Here is a 23,289-nt window from a genome sequence, read left to right as displayed (position 1 = left end):
CCCTTCTAAAACCACCACCAAGTGTGCATCCTCCAAAGCTACCCCTTATTCGTAATTCTCAGTTCTTGATCCCAGCTAAGCATCAGTTAACAGGAAAGGAATCTTGTCAAACTAAGCCTCTTAGATTTTAGAAGAATGCTTATTTACCAGTTAAATCGCTACCAGGCACTGGGTATGAAGAACCTCTGCTGCATGGCTGTTTATCAATTTTGCAAAAGCTCCGCTGAAGCAAAATGAGAGGGACTCCCCATAACTGGCTCCAGCTTAGCCCAATCTGGCTTTGTTCTTAGGTTAAAAAATACGAAAGCTCTTAGGAACCAGAGATGATCTATTTCACACTTTTGGTGCAGATAAATAAACTCTGGTACACCATGGACAGGACTCTTCTAGGGTCACATGACTCCTAATGGCAATGCCAGGTCTGAACCATAGCACTGCTTATGGAGAATTTATCCTCACTATGGTCCTTAGTTTACTCTTGTTGACAACAGTATTCTTCAAGGCAAAGATAACTTCAGGCAAAGATTCAACATAGTTCTATGAACTCTCCAAATAATCATTAGCACAGTTACACAGTAGACATGAAAGGCCAAGTGTCCTCCAATGAACCTTTCTGGGGCTAGGATCCTGAAAGACTAATTACTACTACCACTACATTTCAAACATTCTTCAAGATAACATTTCAAGCTAGAGACAATGTATTCTCAGAGACTCTCACCAAAGAGAGTGAGGCAGGCTATTCCTGAGATCTTTCCAGAACCAAAGGTATTAAAGAGGCACTTGTAACACGCCTCATCTTCCAAGGTGGTATTCCAGAAGGTAATGGTTGAGTTCATGAGTCCCAGCTGGGTGATGTTTATCTTGTCCTTGTAGGCAGGCTGGACTACAACCCCGTGGTTCTCGCTGTAGGTGATCATGTTTTCTGGGCTTACAGCCTTGATTTTTTGCCATGTCACAATCAAAACTTCCTGGGGATTTTTCAGAGAGCATCTTAAAGAAGCAGGTGTGTTCAGCAGCCCTCTTACATCCTGGGTCACCACTTTCATCATGGAATCATAAAAGAACATTTATATATTTTAGTACATACACAAATATACATTTTTGATTAAAAAATGCATGTTCAAAGTCAAATTTATAAAGAAAGAAAAATACAAAAAAGAAAACAACATTTACCTACCTTCCTGATGTTGCCAGAGAACTATAAGTTCAAATATGTTTGTTCAGTCTTTAAGAGTAGCAGAGCAGAAAAATAAGAAAGCAAACTCCCAGTGACCAGAACTTACATGAAGAATCCCTGTAGGCTGGAAATTAGGTGAAATGAGGTTGAAGATGGAAAATGCCAGATAGGATAGATAGGATAGAAGTATCACCAAGTGGGTTTATGTCTGGAACAGTAATAGCTAGGAATAAGAAAGGGCCAATGGATAATATGCAGTGATTAGTTTAAGTGAAGAAGTTACAGCAGCCCTATACATTCCACACACACATCTGAAAAGGAAGGGGCAGCAGTAGTGACGTCTGCCATCAGGAAGCAGTGGTAAATATAGGAACATAGACAGAGAGATGTACAGGACAATGCTCCAGGAGGCTGATAGTACCAGAGAGCGTTGACAACCAAATTACAATCTACACAGTCCCCCATTTTTACTGAATATGGCATGAATATAAGGTATGCCAATAATTTCTTCCCCCTCCAATGCTGGCTACTCATATTGATATGACAGATGGCTCAATGGGAAATGTCAATACAGTAACAAATAGACAAACACTTGAGTCAACTAACACAATGATAGAGGAATAATAAACTCTACAAATGAATAAATAAACATTTTTACATGAACAAATGTGATATCTTAAGTGTGAAAAGGAACCAGCACTGTAAATAGTAGAAACTAGAGATGTATAAAATGAGAAATATAAACTCTTTTCACAATCTGGCTGCCTTAGCAGAATGAGTATCACTGAAGACTAAATGAGTAGGTGGGAAGACCAGATCATAAAATTCTTCCAGAATTGGAAGGGTTAAAAATACAGAAAAGATTAAATATTGAAAGACTGATATTTCAGTATTAGTCCAAGTAAGATTTTTAAAAGGAAAGAGAAGGGGAAATGGAAGACAAAAACACTAAGAAACAAAAATGTATTTTTAAAAATGATAAAAGGAGAAATCTGAAATAAGGTATATCCCTCATGAACCTTGATGTGCCTAACAACATAACTCTGAAATATATACAAAGCTAATAGAACTACAAAGGAAAATGCATAAATCCATAATCATAATGGGAGAATTTTTCATTGTTCTCTCAGAATTTTCATTTCCATCTATTAAAAAATAATAAAATCAAATACAAGGACATAGAAGACTTTAAAAACAAATATTCATACGTGTACATGTAATATGTGCATATGAGCATGTATTTATAAACCTTTACCCAAAAGAAAACATACATGCTTTTCAAACCACATGTGAAACATAACCCCAAATTAAATTTGAAGTAGTATACAAAAAAATGACTTTGAACTCAATCCATAATGCAATAAAATTAGAAATTTACATACTTTTGTCTCCTTAATTACACCAGAAATCATAACAAAAATTATAAATCACTATGAATGACAATAAGAATATCATATATTAAAATCTGTAGAGGCTTATAAAGCAGTTCTCAGGTGGGAATATTTAATCCTAACTTAATTTATTGGGAAACAGGAAAGATTGAAAAATGAATACCTACATGCATTCAAACTTCCCACACACCAAAAGTTGATAAAAGGAGTGAATTAATAAAGTTAAAAGCACAAATTAATAAAATAGTACACAAAATACTGGCTTAATCAAAACACCAAAATCTGTTTTTTTTAAGACTAATAACAGATAAAATGACTAGAGTAATTAGAAAAAAAGAATATATGCTCTACAACATCAAGAATGAAAAGGCGGGCATAGCAACAAATACAAACTGGAACCGCCAAGTGCTGCAAAATTCCAATTTTAGTGAGGTACACTCTTGATAGTTGCAAAAAATTCTAGGGGAATAGCTGTTATTAGGATGGGGTTTCTTAAAGGTTTGCTGAGTGCAGAGCATAGATTTGAATAAATTGCTGCTTTTAGAATAGAGAGTAAAAAAGGGATCAAAACTAGAGTTTCAACTTCTAGGGTGAAAAAATCTATGACTATGCGAGATTATTTCTCTTTGACTATGCGACAAAATAATTTAATGAAAAGTTTACAATTATTTGCTGCTTTTATATGAAATTCCATTTAAGATCCCCCAGTTGGTAAATCCTGAGCTATACACGGTGTGAAGCATGCCTTTTGTATCCCTGTGAAGACTGCTGACTATAGTACACTCCACATTGTTGTGAAAGTCACTCAGTCGTATCCAACTCTTTGCAACCCCACGGACTATACAGTTCATGGAATTCTCCAGGCCTGAATACTGGAGTGGGTAGCCTTTCCCTTCTCCAGAGGATCTTCCCAACCCAGGGATTGAACCCAGGTCTCCCGCATTGTGGGCGGATTCTTTACCAGCTGAGTCATGAGGGAAGTCCAAGAATACTGGAGTGGGTAGCCTATCCCTTCTGCAGCAGATCTTCCCAACCCAGGAGTTGAACTAGGGTCTCCTGCATTGCAAGCGGATTCTTTACCAACTGAGCTATCACAGAAGCCCATAGTACATACCACACAAAAGGTAATAAAAGGCCAGCAGTAAGTGAGGTGTGGTCTCCCATGGAGTCAAAGAGAAAGGTCTGGCAGAAGTAGGCAATTCAGCAGACAAGTGGACAGCTCAGGTGTGTTTTATATAATAGACTATGTGAACATATGTGAACTGTATATAGCTTTCATATTTCACTATTTTTCTGTAAGAGGGATACAACCAGTTTTAAGGCTTATTGCCAGATTACTTGCTCTAGAGGCCAAATTCATTCTTGCTCCAACATGCATTCCCATGTCTTCACACACATATGGAATTATTATTTTAAACATTATGCACTTTGATAGGTGAAAAAATGATGTCTTAATTCAGAAACAATTTTTTTTATGTCTGGTTTTATCTATGAAAAGTTTCTTAATATTAAAGTTTTTTTTAATTTAATTTTTTTTAAACTTTACATCATTGTATTAGTTTTGCCAAATATCTGTGGAAAGCAGAAAGAACCACTCCCAGTCTTCCAAACAAATTACACGGTTAATTAATTCATGCAGACAAATGAACACAGCACAGACAAGAGTGGTCAGATGTCCACTCCAGAAACTGTGTTTCCTGGATTCCACGCAGGGGAATTGAGTATCTTTACCTTGTGCCCTGCATAAGATCAGTGGTGCCAAGAACCAAATCAGTTGGAAGGTAGATAGATGACAGACGAGCCTTCTGAACACCTGAAGACAGAGAGCAAGTACAGAAATGGGCATTTGAATGTGGACAAAGCTAAGGGAGCTTCAATCTAATTGCTGTATCAGGAAAAATAGCAGCTAAAGTTTTAACCACTGGAAGCCTTTGGTTTTGTGGAAGCAGCACCAGGGACTATAAATGGAAGAAATAACAGAGGGTGCTTAGGTTTGGACGGGAAAAGCAGCCATGTGGTTCTTTCGTTATGGCCATTCCTAGCAATTTGAGGCTGTGCTCCCAAAGCCACCACTGTCAAGACTGCTGAGAAAACAAACTGCCAAAAATATACCCAGAAAACACAGACTGCAAATGTGGCAGAACATTTACTCCCCAAATGATCCAGATCTGTTAATATTAAAAATGTAACTCAGGTGTAACCACTTTGCAGAACATGTTTTGATATTTTCCTGCAGATTCTGCACAATTCATGTAAATTGTACCTTTTAAAACCAGTATTTGGCTTTTTTTTCTTCCCCCTTGCTTTATTTTCATGTGTCTGGGCACAAATCCTTGGCATTTTTTTTTTTTTTTTAACAAATCATTGTAGTATTTAAGAGAGTATTACTCTGGGAATCATTTTGCTATAAAATGAAGAGTGGAATGGAGACAGATTACTCTGCATCAGTCCATAGTCTTGATCTACATTAGTATGTTCATTGTAAATTTTGCCTATATTTCTATATTTTTCTATAATTGAGGTGTTTAAGAAATGTAGATTTCTCGTATCTTTCTTTAAATGAACTTCAATTTTATTTCATGTTGCTATTCTACTAGAGGTAGAGACTAAATTTCAGTCAATGTTACATAATCTCTGTCTGATAGTTCAATTGACTGTCACTTCACAATTGTCCCAGTCTCTGGCACTGCATCCAGTCGTGGGAATGCCAAGCCATTGGACAGGACTATTAGCCCTTGGTTACAACCATCCATCCATCTTGGCATTGTGCTCCCCTCAAGTCATCCTCCTGATCATCAGTTTGTGTAATTAATCCTGTGCTTACAGGGTGTTCTCTCATGCTTCCCAATTCTCTGGATTCTGTGCTCCTGGATCCTTCCTATGCTGAACAAAGCAGAATTATACAAGGGTCTCTGCCTAGACTTCCATGTATCTATCAATCTCTGTTTTACTGTTCCCTTGCCATGGTGGGTAGGCTTGCCTCTTCCCACAGTTGCCCCTAGGAAAGCAAGGCACAGCTGTTTTCTGTTCTTTGATTTCAACACCTCCCTGTAAGTTCTATTCACCGTCCTCCTAAACTCCCCACTCCTGGGGCCAGGCACAGAGCATCCTTCTCAGGACACAAACCAATGCTAATCAGTCTCTCTTTGCTCTCCCAGCCTAGGGTCAGAAAAGCTGCTTCCTCTATCACCTTGTATTCTTCCCATCAGCTTTTTCTGGGATGAATGCCTGTCCTTGGTCTTTCATCATTTAGGCTTTTAAAACTCAAATGCTTAGGCTTTTGTTATTTCAAAACTTAGGCTTCTGAAACCAGAAGTTTTCTTTGGCATTCTGATTACACACCATCACGCCATATGGAAATCCAGGTTCTAGTAAAGGCTGTGATGAGGAATGCAAATAGTCTAGTGCTCAGAGTAAAAATCTGTATTTTAGGATAAGAGAAAAAGCAGACACACACCAAAACACAAGATGTGGGGACTGGGAGACAGTAACATTTAAGAAACAGAAGCACAGTGATTGAGGTGAAAAGAATTAGAAAGAAAGCCTTGCTATTAATTAGGCACACATTTCTTCTGGCTAATTTGAATTCAGGCTAGCACAAATGCTAGGTGTGTAAGCTTAGACAGATCATTTTACCTCTTGGAGATACAGAAAAAAAAAATAGTACCAATCTTCTCTGTTAGGTTAAATGAGATGGTATATGTAAAGCGCCTATAAAGTGATTGATACAAATAAACACTAAATCAATGTAGCTGTTATCTCATTAGGTTACTGTCTGTATCTCACTATTTGCTAAACCCAGGGTAGGCAAGACGTGAGTGGGGAAGCTGGAAGAAGATACAAAGACCATAGGAACTGCAGACATTCTTTATTCAGCGTGGCAAGGCAGACAGGCTTTACTCTCTAATGGCTGAAACAGCAGCAACAGTGACCATGCAACTCGCTTCAACTTGATTCTCCTCGAGCTTTTTAGGTGGTACCTATATAGGGCCACACCATGATGTCTGAGCACAGTGCCACAAATAATCCCAGCTGTAGGATTTGAGTGGAGTGAGGCGAGAGCCTGATCACTGCCACCTGGCCAATTGTTTACTCCCTACATTCCACCCCTTCAGGGTCTCTCACCACACAATCTACGTGCCCATCTTCCACGATATTCCCTTGGCGAGTAACCTCCACAGGGGCAACTGTACCGCTGAGGATTCTCTCATTTAGGACCCACAGAACCCCCCACAGGTGCCGGGCCCACCCCTTCAAAGAGGGGATCTTTGGGGTGTTCACAGCCCACCAACATGATTGCACTTTTCTAAATCTGAGGACATAGCCTTTACAGTACACTGTTAGCATTATCATAGGACACAGCTTTTACAGTACACTGTTCTCTGTAGCTCAGGGTCATAAGCCATATCATCATCTCATGTAACCACCCATATCTCTTGCTGCTGCTGCTGCTGCTAAGTCGCTTCAGTCGTGTCCGACTCTGTGCGACCCCAGAGACGGCAGCCCACCAGGCTCCCCTGTCCCTGGGATTCTCCAGGCAAGAACACTGGAGTGGGTTGCCATTTCCTTCTCCAATACATGAAAGTGAAAATTGAAAGTGAAGTTGCTCAGTTGTGTCCAACTCTTAGCCACCCCATGGACTGCAGCCTACCAGGCTCCTCTGTCCATGGGATTTTCCAAGCAAGAGTACTGGAGTGAGGTGCCAAGACATGGTAAATGCCAGTATGTGTTACATAACTTAAAAAATTCATTAATCAGATCACACAATAATGGAAGTAGAGAAGTCCACTTATAACCCTTGCCAAGAGGGCCAGAGTCCAGAGACAACTGTCCATCTGGCAGCTACACTGCCCCTCCCCTGAAAATTTGTAAGTTCAAATCCTGAAGCTGCCACAGTCATATGTACTTGGAAAAATTCACCTGTCTGCCTGTTTCTTTATTTGTAAAACTGGGTAATAACTCCTTCTTTGAAGGACAGTGGTGAAGATTAAGAGTACCTGGCATTCAGTAAGCGCTAGCTGGGAGGCCACCATTCTTCTTTGTTAAGGAAGGCAATAACTGTCTGTGTAGTCTAGCCAACAAACCATATGCAAAAAAATTACCTTGAGGCATTACTTGTATTTGGATTTTTAAATTATTTTATATCGGTTACCAATGTAAATGAAAATCCTCTCCTTCCTTCATTTTGTCATATACCTAAATCCTGGATAACAAAATGCCTGTTTCTCACGGATACCCTGGGTTTTAACTCTGATTTATCCGATCCTTTTGGCTTCCCACGGCAAAGGCCCAGAGGATACAGAAAGAGGCTGGAGCATCACAGAGGAGCCAGCCTGATCCTGAAATTCTGCAACCCCACCCCAGATTTCAGGACCAAAAATGGAGCCAATACAGCACCCTCTATCCACGCAGCCAGCGTCTGCCTCCAGGCTCATTTCCTCTACAAGGATGTCAGTGATCGATCGGAGAAAGCGTCTCCGGAGCCTGCACCTGGCAGCCTCCTGTTTCCAGTTTACCGCGACAGATAATCGCAACCCTAGGAATGGAGGTATGGCCTATAAACCCCGCTTTGGAAGGCAAGATCTGCTTCTCTGCAAGGTTTAGAACTGAGAGGAAAGCGCAAGCGGGAATTCCAGCTCTGAATCAGAGAGGGGAAAGCCGCAGCCTAGCGTTCGCAGCCTGACATCGCCCCAAGGCCACCGGAGAGGAGTCGCCCACCCTGCGCCCTGTTTTCCACGCCTGGCCCAGCTCACCAGACACTGCATCCTCGCTCCTGGCCGCGCAGGTTATTTGGTTGCTGCTGAGAAGCCTGGAGGGATCTCACACCCGACCAGGCAGAGCCCCTCCAGTTCCGCGGAGCAAAGACGACTTCTTCCCCACGGATTCACAGCATAATTCCTCCTGCTCCGCCCCGGCTCCGGCCCCGCCCCCCTACTCCTCTACCAGCCTACCCCTACCCACCAACGCAGAGGTATAAGGGAGATTAAATAGTGCTCATCTTTTCCCGTCTTCAACGCGTTTCGCCGTTTTCAGAGGTTTCAACTGGGAAGACTGAGCAAGTGTTTGGAAAAAAAGATACATTGTTTTCATTTTCATTATACAGACAAAGAAAGGGAAAGGAGGGGGTGGGAAGACATGAATTGCCTCACTGCGTGGTGCTTGGGGGAATGGCCGGCTGCATTGTGGTCCACGCAAGTATGAAATGATTTTTGAGAAATGTTACAGTTTCCCCAGTTACCATCCCGGAAAACCCAAATATTTTGAAGCTAAATTTAAGCAATAGAAAATTTGCAAAGCAAATGTGTATTTATTTTTATCCAGAATCAAATTATGTATTTAAACCATCAATGCTGTTAATGATCTCTCCCTTATTGATGGGACTGGGTTTGTGTTTATTTTTTTCTCTGCTGTGAGAAATTTTCTTCCACTTGCATTGATGATGAGGATATTTCTTATTTTAACAAGCTTCAGAGTTATTGGCCATTAAAACAAACAAAAGACAGATCAATGAAGTGTTCAATTCCTATAGCCTTTTCTGTTTTCCCGACCACCACCCCTGACCACCACACCTACGACAAGGTATTGGGACAGAGCTTCTATTATACTTAAGGCTGCAAATTCCAGGGCAGTAAATAAAATAATAACCGATTTTTTCCAGAAAAAACAAACACTGAAAGGACTAAAATATTCATGGAGTGGCAAACAAGATACATAAGAGAAAGGTAATTTATATAGCGAAATTAAAGGTCAAATTAAGGAAACTAAAAAAAAAAAAAAACTCTTAAAGCTTCGAACATGACAAGTAGAGACACCAAGAAAAAGAATCAAAGTGACTTTAAATGTCACAAAGCAGCACCGGATACAAGAAGGCAATGAGTTAACTTTCAAAATATGGAAGAAAAAATAACTCTGAACTCTACTTTGTCTTTTATAACAACTACTACGAAGGTATTATTTTTTAAAATACTTTAAAATTTTTATCAAATGTGTTGTTCACAGGGTGAAATGCATGCATCATAAGCACCCAGTATTCATCATAGAGTGAATATACGTGCATAGCCAGAAGCACATAAAAGCTTACCGTGCCCTGTTCATCAGAGCCTGTCCTCTCTTTGACTACCCTTTTTGTCACTGCCACCTTTCCACCACTCTCTTACTTTCAACATCATAGGCTAGACTTACCTGTTTGTGAACTTCATATAAATAGCATCATAGATGATGTCCTCATTTGTATCTTCGTTCTTTTACTCAACAGTAGATTTGAAAATTTTATCCATGTCATTGCATGTAATTGTGGCTCACTCATTCTCACTGCTGTATATGACCCCATTCTTTAAATGCCACATTTACTTATCTATACTATTGTTACTAGACATTTGTTTTCCATTTTAGGGAGGGTTATTTTTAATAGTGTGCTATAAACATTCTTATACATGACTTTTCCTAAACATACGTACACCCTTATTAGATTATTCTTTGACGTTGCCAGTTTTATCTTTTTCTATCACTTTATTTTTAAACTTTCTTTATTCTTTTTTCCTCCCAAATACATAGATGATATTTTGTGGGTGATATTTTGCTGGAGCTCAATTCTTATAATCTACTGAAGAACTGTGACCTAAATTAGCAAAATATTATAAAATAACAGGATGAAAACAACATTTTGTTAAGCACAGAAATTTCAGAAATTATATTGAGATTCTCCTTTAAAATATTTTCAAAAGAAGTATTCTATAAAAAAGAAAAAATTAGTCCAGGCAGATGCTACATGGAAAGATAAACAGAAAGGATAACTCATCAAAACTTATAACTGCCTAAAAAAAGCAAATTCTTCAAAATTGTATGTTTATAATTAATTTAATAATTAACATCTTTATGGAAGGGATTAAGAGGATAGATAATGAGATTTTGAGAGATAGGTGAGAATTATGCCAAGATGTATATGTTTAGGAAATAGACATAAAAATGTAATACAAGATGGAAAAAATTCTGTAAAATGACAGATTGGTCATAAGAATTTTAAAATTGGCATTTTAACAATGTAAAGCCTTTCAATTCATATACATGGAATGTTGTTCCATTTGTTGTGTTTTCTCTAATTTCTTTCATTAAATTGTTTTATAGTTTTCACTTTAACTTTCAACTAATAAAGACCTACCATATAGCACACGGAGCTACACTCAATGTTCTGTAATGAACTATGTGTGTGTGCTAAGTCACTTCAGTTGTATCTGACTCTCTGTGACCTCATAGACTATAGCCCACCAGGCTCGTCTGTCCACAAGATTCTTCAGGCAAGAATACTGGAGTGGGTTGTCATGCCCTCCTCCAGTACTGACCTATATGAGAATCTAAAAATGAGTGGGTATGTGTATATGTATAACTTATCCACTTTGCTGTACAGCTGAAACTAATACAACAGTATAAATTAACTACACTCCAATACATTTTTAAAAAAATTGAAGTGTAGTTAATTTACAATGTTGTGTTAGTTCAGGTGTACAACAAAGTGATTCATTTATATATGCTATGCTACGCTGTTCTATGCTAAGTCACTTCAGTTGTGTCCGACTCTGTGCGACCCCAGAGACGGCAGCCCACCAGGCTCCCCCGTCCCTGGGATTCTCCAGGCAAGAACACTGGAGTGGATTGCCATTCCTTCTCCAATGCATGAAAGTGTACATACATACATACATTCATACATATGTGTGAGCTTTCATAGTGGCTCAGACGGTAAAGAATCTGCCTGCATTGCAGACCAGGGTTGGATCCCTGGGTTGGGAAGATCTCCTAGAGAAGGGAATGGCAACCCACTCCAGTATCTTGCCTGGAGAATTACAAGGACAGAGAATCCTGGAGGGCTATAGTCCATGGGGGTCACAAAAAATTGGACACAACTGAGTAACATTTTCAACTTTCATACATATATGTGTGTGTATATATATATATACATATATACTTTTTCAGATTCTTCTCCATTATAGCTTATTACAAGATGCTGAATACAGTTCCCTGAGTTACACAGTAGGTCCTTATTGTTGATCTATTTTAAATATAGTAGTGAATATATGTTAGTCCCAAACTTCTAGTTTATCTCTCTCCCTCTATCCCAGCCATCCCCTTTGGTAGCCATAAGTTTGTTTTCCATGTCTGTGAGTCTAACTCTGTTTGTAAATAAATTAACTTATATTACTTTTTTTTTTAATGTCCTCTGCATTGGCAGGCAGATTCTTTTTTTTTTTTTAATTTTATTTTAAACTTTACAATATTGTATTATATTACTTTTTTAGATTCCACATATAAGTGATCTTATATAATATCTGTTTTTCTCTGACTTAATTCACTTAATATGATAACCTACAATTCTTTAACCTCTTTAATTAGATATATTTCTAAGAATTTTATTCCTTTTGATGCTATTTGGAGAAGGAAATGGCAACCCACTCCAGTGTTCTTGCCTGGAGAATCCTGGGGAAGGGGGAGCCTGGTGGGCTGCCCTCTATGGGGTTGCACAGAGTCGGACACGTTGTAAATGAGATTGTTTTTCCTAATTTTCTTTTTGGAAAATAAAATAATTTGTTGTTTATATGTAGAAACACCAAATTTTTGTCTATTAATTTCATATCCTATAACTTGCGGTGGTTTCTATATGTAAGATCATGCCATTTCTGCAAAAGGAACAGTTTTACTTCTTCCTTATTGATTGTTATGCTTTTTATTTCTTGCCTAACTGCTCTGGCTAGGACTTCCAGTACTATAGAAGAGACATGCATGGGTATCCTTGCTTTGTTCCTTATCTTGGAGGTAAATATTTCATTTTTTCATTGTCGAGTGTGATGTTAGCTATGGGCTTTTCATATATGCCCTTAATTATGTTGAGATACTTTCCTTCTATTCCTAGTTAAGAGTTTTTATCATGAAAGGATGATGAATTTTGTCAAATGTTTTTTCTATAGTGTGTTGAGATGATCGTGTGATTTTTATCCTTTATTCTGTTAATGTGAAATATCACATTAATTGGGCTTCTCAATGCAGGAGACTCAGGTTCAATCCCTGGGTCAGGAAGAAAATGGCAACCCACTCCAATATTCTTGCCTGGGAAATTCCATGGACAGAGGAGTCTGGTGGACTACATTCCATGGGGTTGCAAAGAGTCATATTTATCATGGTATGTGTTACATCCCTAGTATTTATCTTATAACTGAAAATTTGTACCTTTTGACCAGCTTCATCTAATTCCCTCTTCCCCCACCTTCTTGCTGGTGGCAACCACAAATCTGATCTCTTTCACTATGAGCTTGTTTGTTTTTGAAGTATAATAGACTACAACACTATGCTAGTTCCTAGTGTGCAACATACTGATTCAATATTTCTATACATTACAAAATGTTCACCACAATAAGTTTAGTTATCATCTAAACCATAAACAGATTTTACATAATTATTGACTATATTCTCTACACTATACCTTTCATACCTGTGATTGATTCATTTATTGTGTAACTGGAAGTGTCTACATCCTTATCTCCCTAATCTATTTCTTTCATCCTCCTACTCTATCCCCTCTGGCAACCTTCTGTATCTATGACTATTTTTATTTTATGTTTGTTTTTTTGTTTTGCTTTTCAGATTCCACATATAAATGAAATCGTGGTATTAATAGTTCTCTGTCTGACATTTCATTTAGCATAATACCATCTAAGTTCACTCATGTTGTCACAGATGGAAATATCTAATTCTTTTTATGGTTGAGTAATAAGTGGCAACCCACTCCAGTATTCTTGCCTGGAGAATTCATCCAGGTTCCAGAGGAACCTGGCAGGCTAGGTCCATTGGGTTGCAAAGAGTCAGACATGACTGAAGTGACTTAACAAGAGTGCATCTGTACAAATAGTACAGATTTGTACATAGTACAAAATCTGTTTTATACATTCATCTATTAATGAGACCTTAGGTTGCTTTCATATCTTGGCTATTGTAAATATGACGCAATTAATGATGCAATGAACATAGGGGCACATATCTTTTCAAATTTCTGTTTTCATTTTTTTTGATATATACCCATGAGCAGAATTTATGGATCATATGGTAGTTCTATTTTTAATATTTTGAGAGGAGCCTACACACTATTTTCCATAGTGGCTGTACATCTCCAAAAGTGTTCTCTATTGTCTACATCCTCACCAACATTTTTTTGTTGTTTTTTTCATAATAGCCATTCTATTGAGCCATTCTCAAGTGTGAGGTGATATTTTACTGTGGTCGTGAGTTGCATTTCCCTGATGATTAGCGATGCTGATCCTGATGTCATGTGCCTGCTGGCCATCTCTATGTCTTCTTTGGAAAAAAATGTCTATTCTGGTCCTATTCTCAGTTTTAATTGGGTTGTTTTTGATGGTGAGTTACATGAGTTCTTTGTGTATTTTGGATATTTACCTCTTATCCGATATATTGTTTGAAAAATCTTCTCCCAAACAGTAGATAGCCTTTTCATTTAGTTAGTTTCCTTCACTGTACAAAAGCTGTTTAGTTTGATGTAGTTCCATTTGTTCATTTTTGTTTTTGTTTCTCTTGCCTGAAGAGACAGAGTCAAAAAAACATTGCTAAGACTGATGTCATAGAGCTTACTGCCTATATTTTCTTCTAGGAGTTTTATGCTCTCCAGTTGTACATTTACATCTTTAATCCATTTTGAGCTTATTTTTGTACGTGGTGTGAGAAAGTAGTCCAGAACGATTCTTTTGAATATAGCTGTCCAGCTTTTACCAACATAATTTATTGAAGATGCTGTCTTTTTGCTATTGTATATTCTTGCCTCCTATGTTGTAGATTCACTGACCATATAAGTGTGAGCTCATTTCTGGGTTCTGATTCTGTTCCATTAATCTATGTATCTGTTTGTGTGCTAGTACCATATTGCATTCATGACTGTAGCTTCATAGTACTGTTTGAAATAAGGGAGTATGATACTTCCAGCTTTAAAAAAAGTTGTACTTTTTTAAGATATATGTGGCTATTTGTTTTTTTGTGTGTTTTCATACAAATTTTAGGAACATTTGTTCTAATTCTGTGAAAATGCCATTGGTATTTTGTTATGGATTGTACTGAAGCTATAGCACACCTTGGGTAGTGTGATCATTTTAACAATTTAAATTCTTCCAATCCACGAACATGGTATATCTTTCCATTTGTTTGTGTGGTTACCAATTTCTTTATCATTATCTTGTCATTTTCCAAGTACAGGTATTTTGCCTCCTTCAGTTCAGTTCAGTGGCTCAGTTGTGTCCAACTCTTTGCGACCCCATGGACTGCAGCACACCAGGCCTCCCTGTCCATCACCAACTCCTGGAGTTCACCCAAACTCATGTCCATTGAGTTGGTGATGCCATCCAGCCATCTCATCCTCTGCCGTCCCCTTCTCCTCCTGCCCTCAATCTTTCCCAGCTTCAGGGTCTTTTCAAATGAGTCAACTCTCCGAATCAGGTGGCCAAAGTACTGGAGTTTCAGCTTCAACATCAGTCCTTCCAATGAACACTCAGGACTGATCTCCTTTAGGATGGACTGGTTGGATCTCCTTGCAGTCCAAGGGACTCTCAAGAGTCTTCTCCAACACCACAGTTCAAAAGCATCAATTCGTCGACGCTCAGCATTCTTTATACTCCAACTCTCACATCCACATAGGATTATTGGAAAAACCGTAGCTTTGACTAGACAGACCTTTGTTAGCAAAGTAATACCTCTACTTTTTAATATGCTGTCTAGTTTGGTCATAATTTTCCTTCCAAGGAGTAAGCGTCTTTTAATTTCATGGCTACAGTCACCATCTGTAGTGATTTTGGAGCTCAAAAATATAAAATCAGCCACTGTTTCCACTGTTTCCCTATTTGCCATGAAGTGATGGGACCAGATGCCATGATCTTAGTTTTTTGAATGTTGAGCTTTAAGCCAACTTTTGCACTCTCCTCTTCACTTTCATCAAGAGACTCTTCAGTTCCTCTTCACTTTCTGCCATAAGGGTGATGTCATCTGCATATCTGAGATGATTGATATTTCTCCCGGCAGTCTTGATTCCAGCTTGTGCTTCCTCCAGCCCAGCATTTCTTATAATGTACTCTGCATAGAAGTTAAATAAACAGGGTGACAGTATATAGCCTTGACGTACTCCTTTTCCTATTTGGAACCAGTCTGTTGTTCCATGTCCAGTTCTGTTACTTCCTGACCTGCATACAGATTTCTCAAGAAGCAGGTCAGGTGGTCTGGTATTCCCAGCTCTTTCAGAATTTCCCACAGTTTATTGTGATCCACACAGTCAAAGACTTTGGCATAGTCAATAAAGCAGAAATAGATGCTTTTCTGGAACTCTCTTGCTTTTTCGATGATCCAGAGGATGTTGGCAATTTGGGCTCTGGTTCCTCTGCCTTTTCTAAAACCAGCTTGAACATCGGAAGTTCACAGTTCATGTACTGTTGAAGCCTGGCTTGGAGAATCTTGAGCATTACTTTACTAGCGTGTGAGATGACTGCAATTGTGTGGTAGTTTGAGCTTTCTTTGGCATTGTCTTTCTTTGGGATTGGAATGAAAACTGACCTTTTCCAGTCCTGTGGCCACTGCTGAGTTTTCCAAATTTGCTAGCACATTGAGTGCAGCACTTTCATAGCATCATCTTTTAGGATTTGAAATAGCAAACTGAAATTCTATCACCTCCACTAGCTTTGTTTGTAGTGATGCTTCCTAAGGTCCACTTGACTTCACATTCCAGGATGTCTAGCTCTAGATCTGGCCTCCTTAATTAGATTTATTTCTATGTATTGTATCCTTTCTGATGCAATTGTAAACAGGATTATGTCCTTAATTTTCTTTTCAATAATTCATTTTAATGTATAGAAAAGGAACAAATTTCTATATATTAAATTTGTATACTGAAACTGTACTGAATTCATTAATGAGTTCTAATAGTTTGTTGATGGCATCTTTAGCATTTTCTATGTAGTACCATGTCATCTGCAAACAGTGATAAGTTTCCTACTTCCTTTCCAATCCAGAACTCTTTTTATGTCTTTTCTTATTTGGTTGCTGTGCCTAGGACTTCCAATAATGTGTCGAATACCAGTGGCAAGAGTGGTCTTTCTTGTCTTGTTCCTCATCTTATAGAAAATGTTTTTAGCTTTTTATGATTAAGTATGATGTTAGCTGTGGGTTTTTCATACATGACCTTTATTATTTGAGGTATATTCTCTCTTTACTCACTTTGTTGAGAGTTTTTATCATAAAGGAATGTTGAATTTTGTAAAAGCTTTTCTGCATCTATGAAATGATCACCTGATCTTTATTCTTCAATCTGTTAATATGATGTATCACATTTGATTGATTTTCAGATATTGTACCATCCTTATCTCCCTGGGATAAACCCACTTGGTCATGTTATATGATCATTTTAATGTATTGTTGAATTAGTTTGCTAATATTTTGTTGGGGAAATTTGCATCTATGTTCATCAGTGATATTGACCTATAATTTCCTTTTTATGATGCTTTTGTATGCTTTAGATATCCAAATGATGATAGCTTCATAAGTGAATTTAGAAGCATTTATTCCTCTGAATTTTTTTTGAAATAATTTGCAAAAGATATATGTTAACTGTTCTCTGAATGTTAGAATTCACCTGTGATGCTATCTAGTTCTGGTCTTTTTTTGGCTGGAATTTTCCTTAATTACTGATTTAATTTCATGACTGGTAAATGGTCTGCTTATATTTTCGATTTCTTCTTGTTTCAGTCTTAGGAGATTGTACTGATGCAGTGTCAGTTGTAAATTCTCTTTCATTTCTGATTTTATTCATTTGAACCTATCCTGTTTTTCTTGCTCAGTCTAATGGTTTAGCGATTTATCTTTTCAAAGAACCAGCTCTTAGTTTCATTGGTCTTTTCTGTTATTTTTTAAATCTCTATTTCATTTATTTCTGCTCTAATCTTTATGATTTCTTTCCTCCTATTAACTTTGGCATTTATTTGTTCTTCTTTTTCTAGTTCCATTAAGTGTAAAGTTAGATTGTTACCTGAGATCTTTTTGCTTCCTGAGGTAGACTTTTATCATGTAAACTTCCCTTTTAGAACAGATTTTGCTATGTCACATATATTTTTGGATTGTGTTTTTTGTCTCCAGGTATTTTTTATTTCTTCTTTAATTTTTTTTCTGTGATTCATTTGTTGTCTAGTGGCATATTGTTCAGCCTCCATATGTTTGTGGCTTTTGCAGCTTTTTCTTATAGTTGATTTCTAGTCTCATAGCCTTGTGGATGGAAAAGTTGCTTGATAAACTTTCAATCTTCTAAAATTTCCTGAGATTTATTTCGTAGCCTAGCATGTGATCTATCCTGGAGAATGCTCTATGTGTATGTGAAAAGACTATGTATTCTGCTGCTTTAAATGGAATATTCTATATAGATCTATTAAGTCCAATGTGTTGTTTAAGGCAATTGTTTCCTTGATGTTTTTGTCTGGATAATCTGTCCATTGATATAAATGAGGTGTTTAAGTCCCTTACTATTATTATGTCATTATTATTGTATAATTGTCAATTCCTCCCTTTATGTTTGTTAATATTTGTTTTATATATTTAGGTATTCCTATGTTGAATGTGTATGTTTATAATTGTTATACGTTCTTGCTGTTTGATCTCTTTATTATTTTGTAATGTCCTTCTTTGTCTCTTATTATATTTTGGTTTTAAAATCCATTTTGTCTGATATAAGTATTGCTTCCCCAGCTTTTTTTCTTTTGAATACCATTTGCATGGGATACTATTTCTATCCCCTTACTCTCAGGCTAGTGTAGATTTGGATTTGAAGTGAGTCTCTTATGGGGAGCATATATATGGGTCTTCTTTTCTTGTTTATTCAGTCACTCTTCACCTTTTGATTGGAGCATTTACTCCATTTACATTTAAAGTAATTATTGATAGGAGGGCATGGAAACCCACTCCACTACTCTTGCCTGGAGAACCTCATGGACAGAGAAGCCTGGCAGGCTACAGTCCATAGGGTCACAAAGAGTTGGACATGACTGAAGTGACTTAGCACAGACATAGACATGTGCTTACTGGGATTCCCAGGTTGTACTTGTGATAAAGAACCCACCTGCTAATGCAGGAAATGTGAGAGACACAGGTTTGATCCATGGGTCAGGAAGATCCCCTGGAGGAGGGCATGGCAACCCACTCCAGTATGTTTGTCTGGAGAATTCCCATGGACAGAGGAGCCTGGCAGACTATACCCCATAGGGTCACAAAGAGCTAGACATGACTGAAGTGACTGAGCATGCACACATGCACATGTATTTATTATCATTTTGTTAGTTGTTTTCAGGTTCTTGGTCACACAGAGTCGGACACGACTGAAGTGACTTAGCAGCAGCAGCAGCAGCATGGTCCTTTTTTATTCCTTTCTTTTTAACTATCTTTAGTTTTAAATTTGGATTCCTTTCTCCATTCTGTGAGTATATCTAGCATAAATTTTGGTTTTTGGTTACCATGAAGTTTATATATATATATGAATCTATATATAGATTATTTATATATACACGATTATTTTAGGTTGCTGATCTCTTAAGTTCAAATGCATTTTAACGGCCTTGTATTTTTACTCCTCCAAGTTTACTGTTTTGACATTATATCATTTATCTTTGTCTTTTGTGTATCCCTTTACAATTTGTTGTGAATATAGTTGATTTTAGTACCTTTGCCTTTTAGCCTTTCTACTAAGTTTATAAGTAGTTGATCTAATACCTTTACTGTATATTTGCCTTTACGAATGAGATTTCTCCTTTTGTAATTTTTGAGCCTCTAGTTTTTGTTCCTTTTTTTTCTGCTTAGAAAAATTCCTTTTACATTTCTTGTGAAGCTGCTTTCGTGGTGAACTCTTTTAGCTTTTGCGTATGTATAAAACTTTTGCTTTCTCCATCAAATCTGAATGAAAGCCTTGCCAGATAAAGTATTCTTGTTTGTAGGAGTTCCCTTTCATCACTTTAAATATATAGTACCACTCCCTCTGGCCTGAAGAGTTTTTCCTGAATAGTGAGCTGACAGTCTTTTGGGAGTTCACTTGTGTATAACTTGTTACTTTCTCCTTGATGCTTTTAATATTCTCTTTATTTTTGTCATTTTAATTACAATATTTGTGTTTTTATTTGGCACTCTGTTTCTCTTGGACCTAGATGTTTGTTTTCTTTCTCAACTTAGGGAAGTTTTCAGCCAATATGTCTTCAGATTTGTTCTCTGTCTTTTTCTGTCTTCTCCTTCTAGACCCTTATATTGACATCAGTGTACTTGATGTTGTCCCAGAAGTCTCTTAATCTATCCTTATTTATTAAAATGCTTTTTTTCTGTTTAGCTTGAGTGATTTCCACACTCCTTTAAATTACTGCTTCTTCCCCAGCTCTCTGTTGAGTGAAATTTTGTGTGTACCTTTAGCAATGACGTCTCTACTTCCTAAAGCTTTTAGGCTCTCCTGAAAGCACATCACACTGGCCTTCAAATCCAGATTTTCTAGGGCTCATCTTCCTGGTGCAGGACCCCCAGGGTGGACTGTTCGATATGGAACTTGTACCACTCACTCTTGGGGGGAACCTCTGCAATTGTGACTCTCCTCCTGTTTGTGGGTCATCTACCTGGGGTATGGTTCTTGACTATTCTGAGTCTCCACTTCCCCATCCATCCAATGGAATGTGGTTCCATTTTTATATCTTTAGCTGTAGAAGATCTTCTCTGCTAGTCTTTGGGTTTTCGTCATTGATAGTTGCTCTGAAATTTATAATTTTGGTGTGCTTATCTGAGGAGGTGAGCTCAGGGCCTTTCTCCTCTACTATCTTGGCCAAGTTCAAGCCTGTGTGAGCCTTTTAATGTGCCATTGAATTCAATTTTCCGGTATTTTGTTAAGGCCTTTTCCATATATTTCTGCTGTTACTGCTCAGCTGTTCAGTCATGTCTGACTCTTTGTGACCTCAGGGACTGTAGCCCACCAGGCTCCTATGTCCATACGATTCTCCAGGCAAAATACTGGATTGAGTTGCCATTCCCTTCTCCAGGGGATCTTCCCGACCCAGGAATCGAACCCTGGTCTACCACATTGCAGGCAGATTCTTTACCATCTGAGCCACCAGGGAAGTCCTTCCATATATTTATGTTGGTATAAAAGTAATTGTGGTTTTGCATTATTGAACTTTGCTGTTTGATATTGGAATACATTCTTAAATAAATGTGGTTATGTTATATATCATTTTAATGCACATTTCTCACTTTATGCTTTTTTTTTTTTTGCTAATGACATTACTTGCTGTGTATTGTGTATTTATTTTAGACTAGGGAAATGATGTTTTTTAGAAAAACAGCAAATTTAAGTGATTTTCATACTCAAGTTCAAAATGGGTTGTAAAGCAGCAGAGACAACTCACAGCATCAACAATGCATTTGTTCCAGAAACTGCTGGAGATAAGAACCTCGAAGATGATGAATGCAGTGGCTGGCCATTGGAAGTTGACAACAACAAATTGAGAGTGGTCATCGAAGCTGATCCTCTTACAACTACATGAGAAGTTGCTGCACAATTCAACATCAACCATTCTATGGTCATTTGGCATTTGAAGCAAATTGGAAAGTTCAATAAGTGGGTGCCTCATGAGCCCACTGAAAATTTTTAGAAAATTGTCGTTTTTGAAGTGTGATTATATGCAACAACAACAAAACATTTCTCAATTGGATTGTGATGTGCAATGTACAGTGGATTTTATATGACAACTGGTGATGGCCAGCTTGGTGGTTGGACTGAGAAGAAGCTCCAGAGCACTTTCCAACACCAAACTTGCACCAAAAAATGGTTATGGTCACTGGCAGTCTGCTGTCCGTCTGATCCACTACAGCTTTCTTAATTCCAGTGGAAACTTTACATCTGAGAAGTATGATCAGCAAATCAATGAGATGCACCAAAACTGCAATGTCTGCAGCTGGCATTGGTCAACAGAAAGAGTGCAATTCTTCTGTATGACAACACTCAACCACATGTCTCACAACCAATGCTTCAAAAGTTGAACGGATTGGGCTATGAAGTTTTGCCTTATCTGCCATGTTCACCTCATCTCTCGCCAACTGACTATCATTTCTTCAAGCATCTTGACAACTTTTTGCAGGGAAAACACTTCCACCTACCAGCAGGAGGCAGAAAATAGTTTCCAAGAGTTCATTGAATCCTGAAGCATGGATTTTTACATTATGGGAATATTGGCTAAAATGTGTTGATTTCAATGGCTCCTACTTTGATTAATAAAGATGTGTTTGAGCCTAGTTATAATGATTTAAAATTCACAGTCCAAAACCATAATTAGATTGCACCAACCTAATATATTTGTTATATAATACATTTCTGTTCTTGTGTTGTCTTTACCTTTGGTATCAGGTAAATCTGGTCTAATAAAATGAGACTGGAACTGTTCCCTCCTTTTTAATTTCTTAAAAGAGTATAAGAAACATCGGCATTGATTCTTGTTTAAATGTCTGGTAGAACTTGGTGCCTGTTTGGTAGAATTTAAATGTTTGATAGACTGAAGTCATTTCAGTCGTGTTCAACTCTTTGCAACCCTATAGACCATGGCCCGCCAGGCTCCTATGTCCATGAGATTCTCCAGGCATGAATGCTGGAATGGGTTGCTATGCCCTCCTCCTGGGAATCTTCCCAACCCAGGGATCAAACTGACATCTCTTTCATCTCCTGCATTGGCAGGTGAGTTCTTTACCACTAGCACCTGGGAAGCCCCAGGGAATGTACTCGGGTGGGTAGCTGGTCTCTTCTCCAGGGGATCTTCCTGACCCAGGGACTAAACCTGGGTCTTTCGCATTGCAGGCAGATTCTTTACCATCTGAGTCACCAGGGAAGTAGTGAAGCCATCTTATCCTGAACTTTTCTTTATTAGAAAGTTTTTGGTTACTGATTCAATTTACATAATAGTTATAGATCTGTTCAGACTTTCTGTTTCTTCTTAGTTTTGATAAGGTTGTATGTTTTTAGGAATTTATTTAGTCTAGATTATCTAGTTTGTGGCATATAATATCTCACAGTAGTCTCTTATGATCCTTTTTATTTCTGTTCATCAATCATAATGTTTCTTGCTTCATTTCTGATTTTATTTATTTGTCTTCTTTCTGTTTTTCTTAGTCTAGTTAATGGCTTGTCAATATTTTTATCTCTTCAAAAACCAACTTATATAGTTTTGTTTTTTTTTTCATTATTTAATAAAACATTTCTATTTCTTCAGTCTTTGTGACTTCCTTCCTTGTGCTAACTTTAGGCTCAGTTTTTTCTTCTTTTCTAGCTCCTTAAGGAGTAGAACTAGGTTTTTTATGTAATGACTATGAGAATTCCCATAGCATTCCTTACATAAACAGAAAAAAACAAATCTATAGTTCATATGGAACACAAAAAGCCATAATAGCCAAATCAATCTTGAGAAAGAAGAATGAACCTGGAGGTATAATATTTCCTGATTTTAGAGTATAATACCAAAGTTACAGTAATTAAAACTGTGGGACTGTGGTAATGACAGACATATGAATAAATAAAATAGAGAACTCAGATATAAATCCATATATACACAGTTGATTGATTTTTGACAAGGGTGCCAAGAATGCACACTAGGGAAAGAATTGTCTCTTGAACAAATGATAATGTTAAAACTG

General features: G+C 37.7%; 1 protein-coding gene and 1 long non-coding RNA gene across 4 annotated transcripts in view; one reads left to right on the top strand and one right to left on the bottom strand.

The window, feature by feature from the left end:
- The window catches only part of CD200 (CD200 molecule), a 79,809-nt gene extending 71,335 nt beyond the window's left edge, over positions 1 to 8,474 (bottom strand). For 2 of the 3 annotated variants that reach the window (XM_010801109.4, XM_010801110.4), the window contains exons 1-3: positions 8,322 to 8,474; positions 4,300 to 4,381; positions 719 to 1,039 (exon numbers count right to left, since the gene is read on the bottom strand). In XM_010801109.4, coding sequence (XP_010799411.1) covers positions 719 to 1,039; positions 4,300 to 4,381; positions 8,322 to 8,333 — 415 coding nt within the window. In that variant the 5' untranslated portion in view covers positions 8,334 to 8,474. 3 annotated transcript variants of the gene reach the window in all.
- A 4,094-nt stretch (positions 8,475 to 12,568) lies between these two features.
- Positions 12,569 to 22,048, top strand: LOC132345589 (uncharacterized). The gene is made up of 2 exons (XR_009495043.1): positions 12,569 to 12,736; positions 21,040 to 22,048. It is a non-coding gene; the product is annotated as an uncharacterized lncRNA (long non-coding RNA).
- The last annotated feature ends 1,241 nt before the right edge of the window (positions 22,049 to 23,289 follow it).

Source organism: Bos taurus, chromosome 1, assembly GCF_002263795.3.
Source record: "Bos taurus isolate L1 Dominette 01449 registration number 42190680 breed Hereford chromosome 1, ARS-UCD2.0, whole genome shotgun sequence".
Classification (NCBI taxonomy): Eukaryota; Metazoa; Chordata; class Mammalia; order Artiodactyla; family Bovidae; genus Bos; species Bos taurus.
Note: the sequence above shows the minus strand (reverse complement) of the source record. Positions and strands in the feature narration are given on the sequence as shown.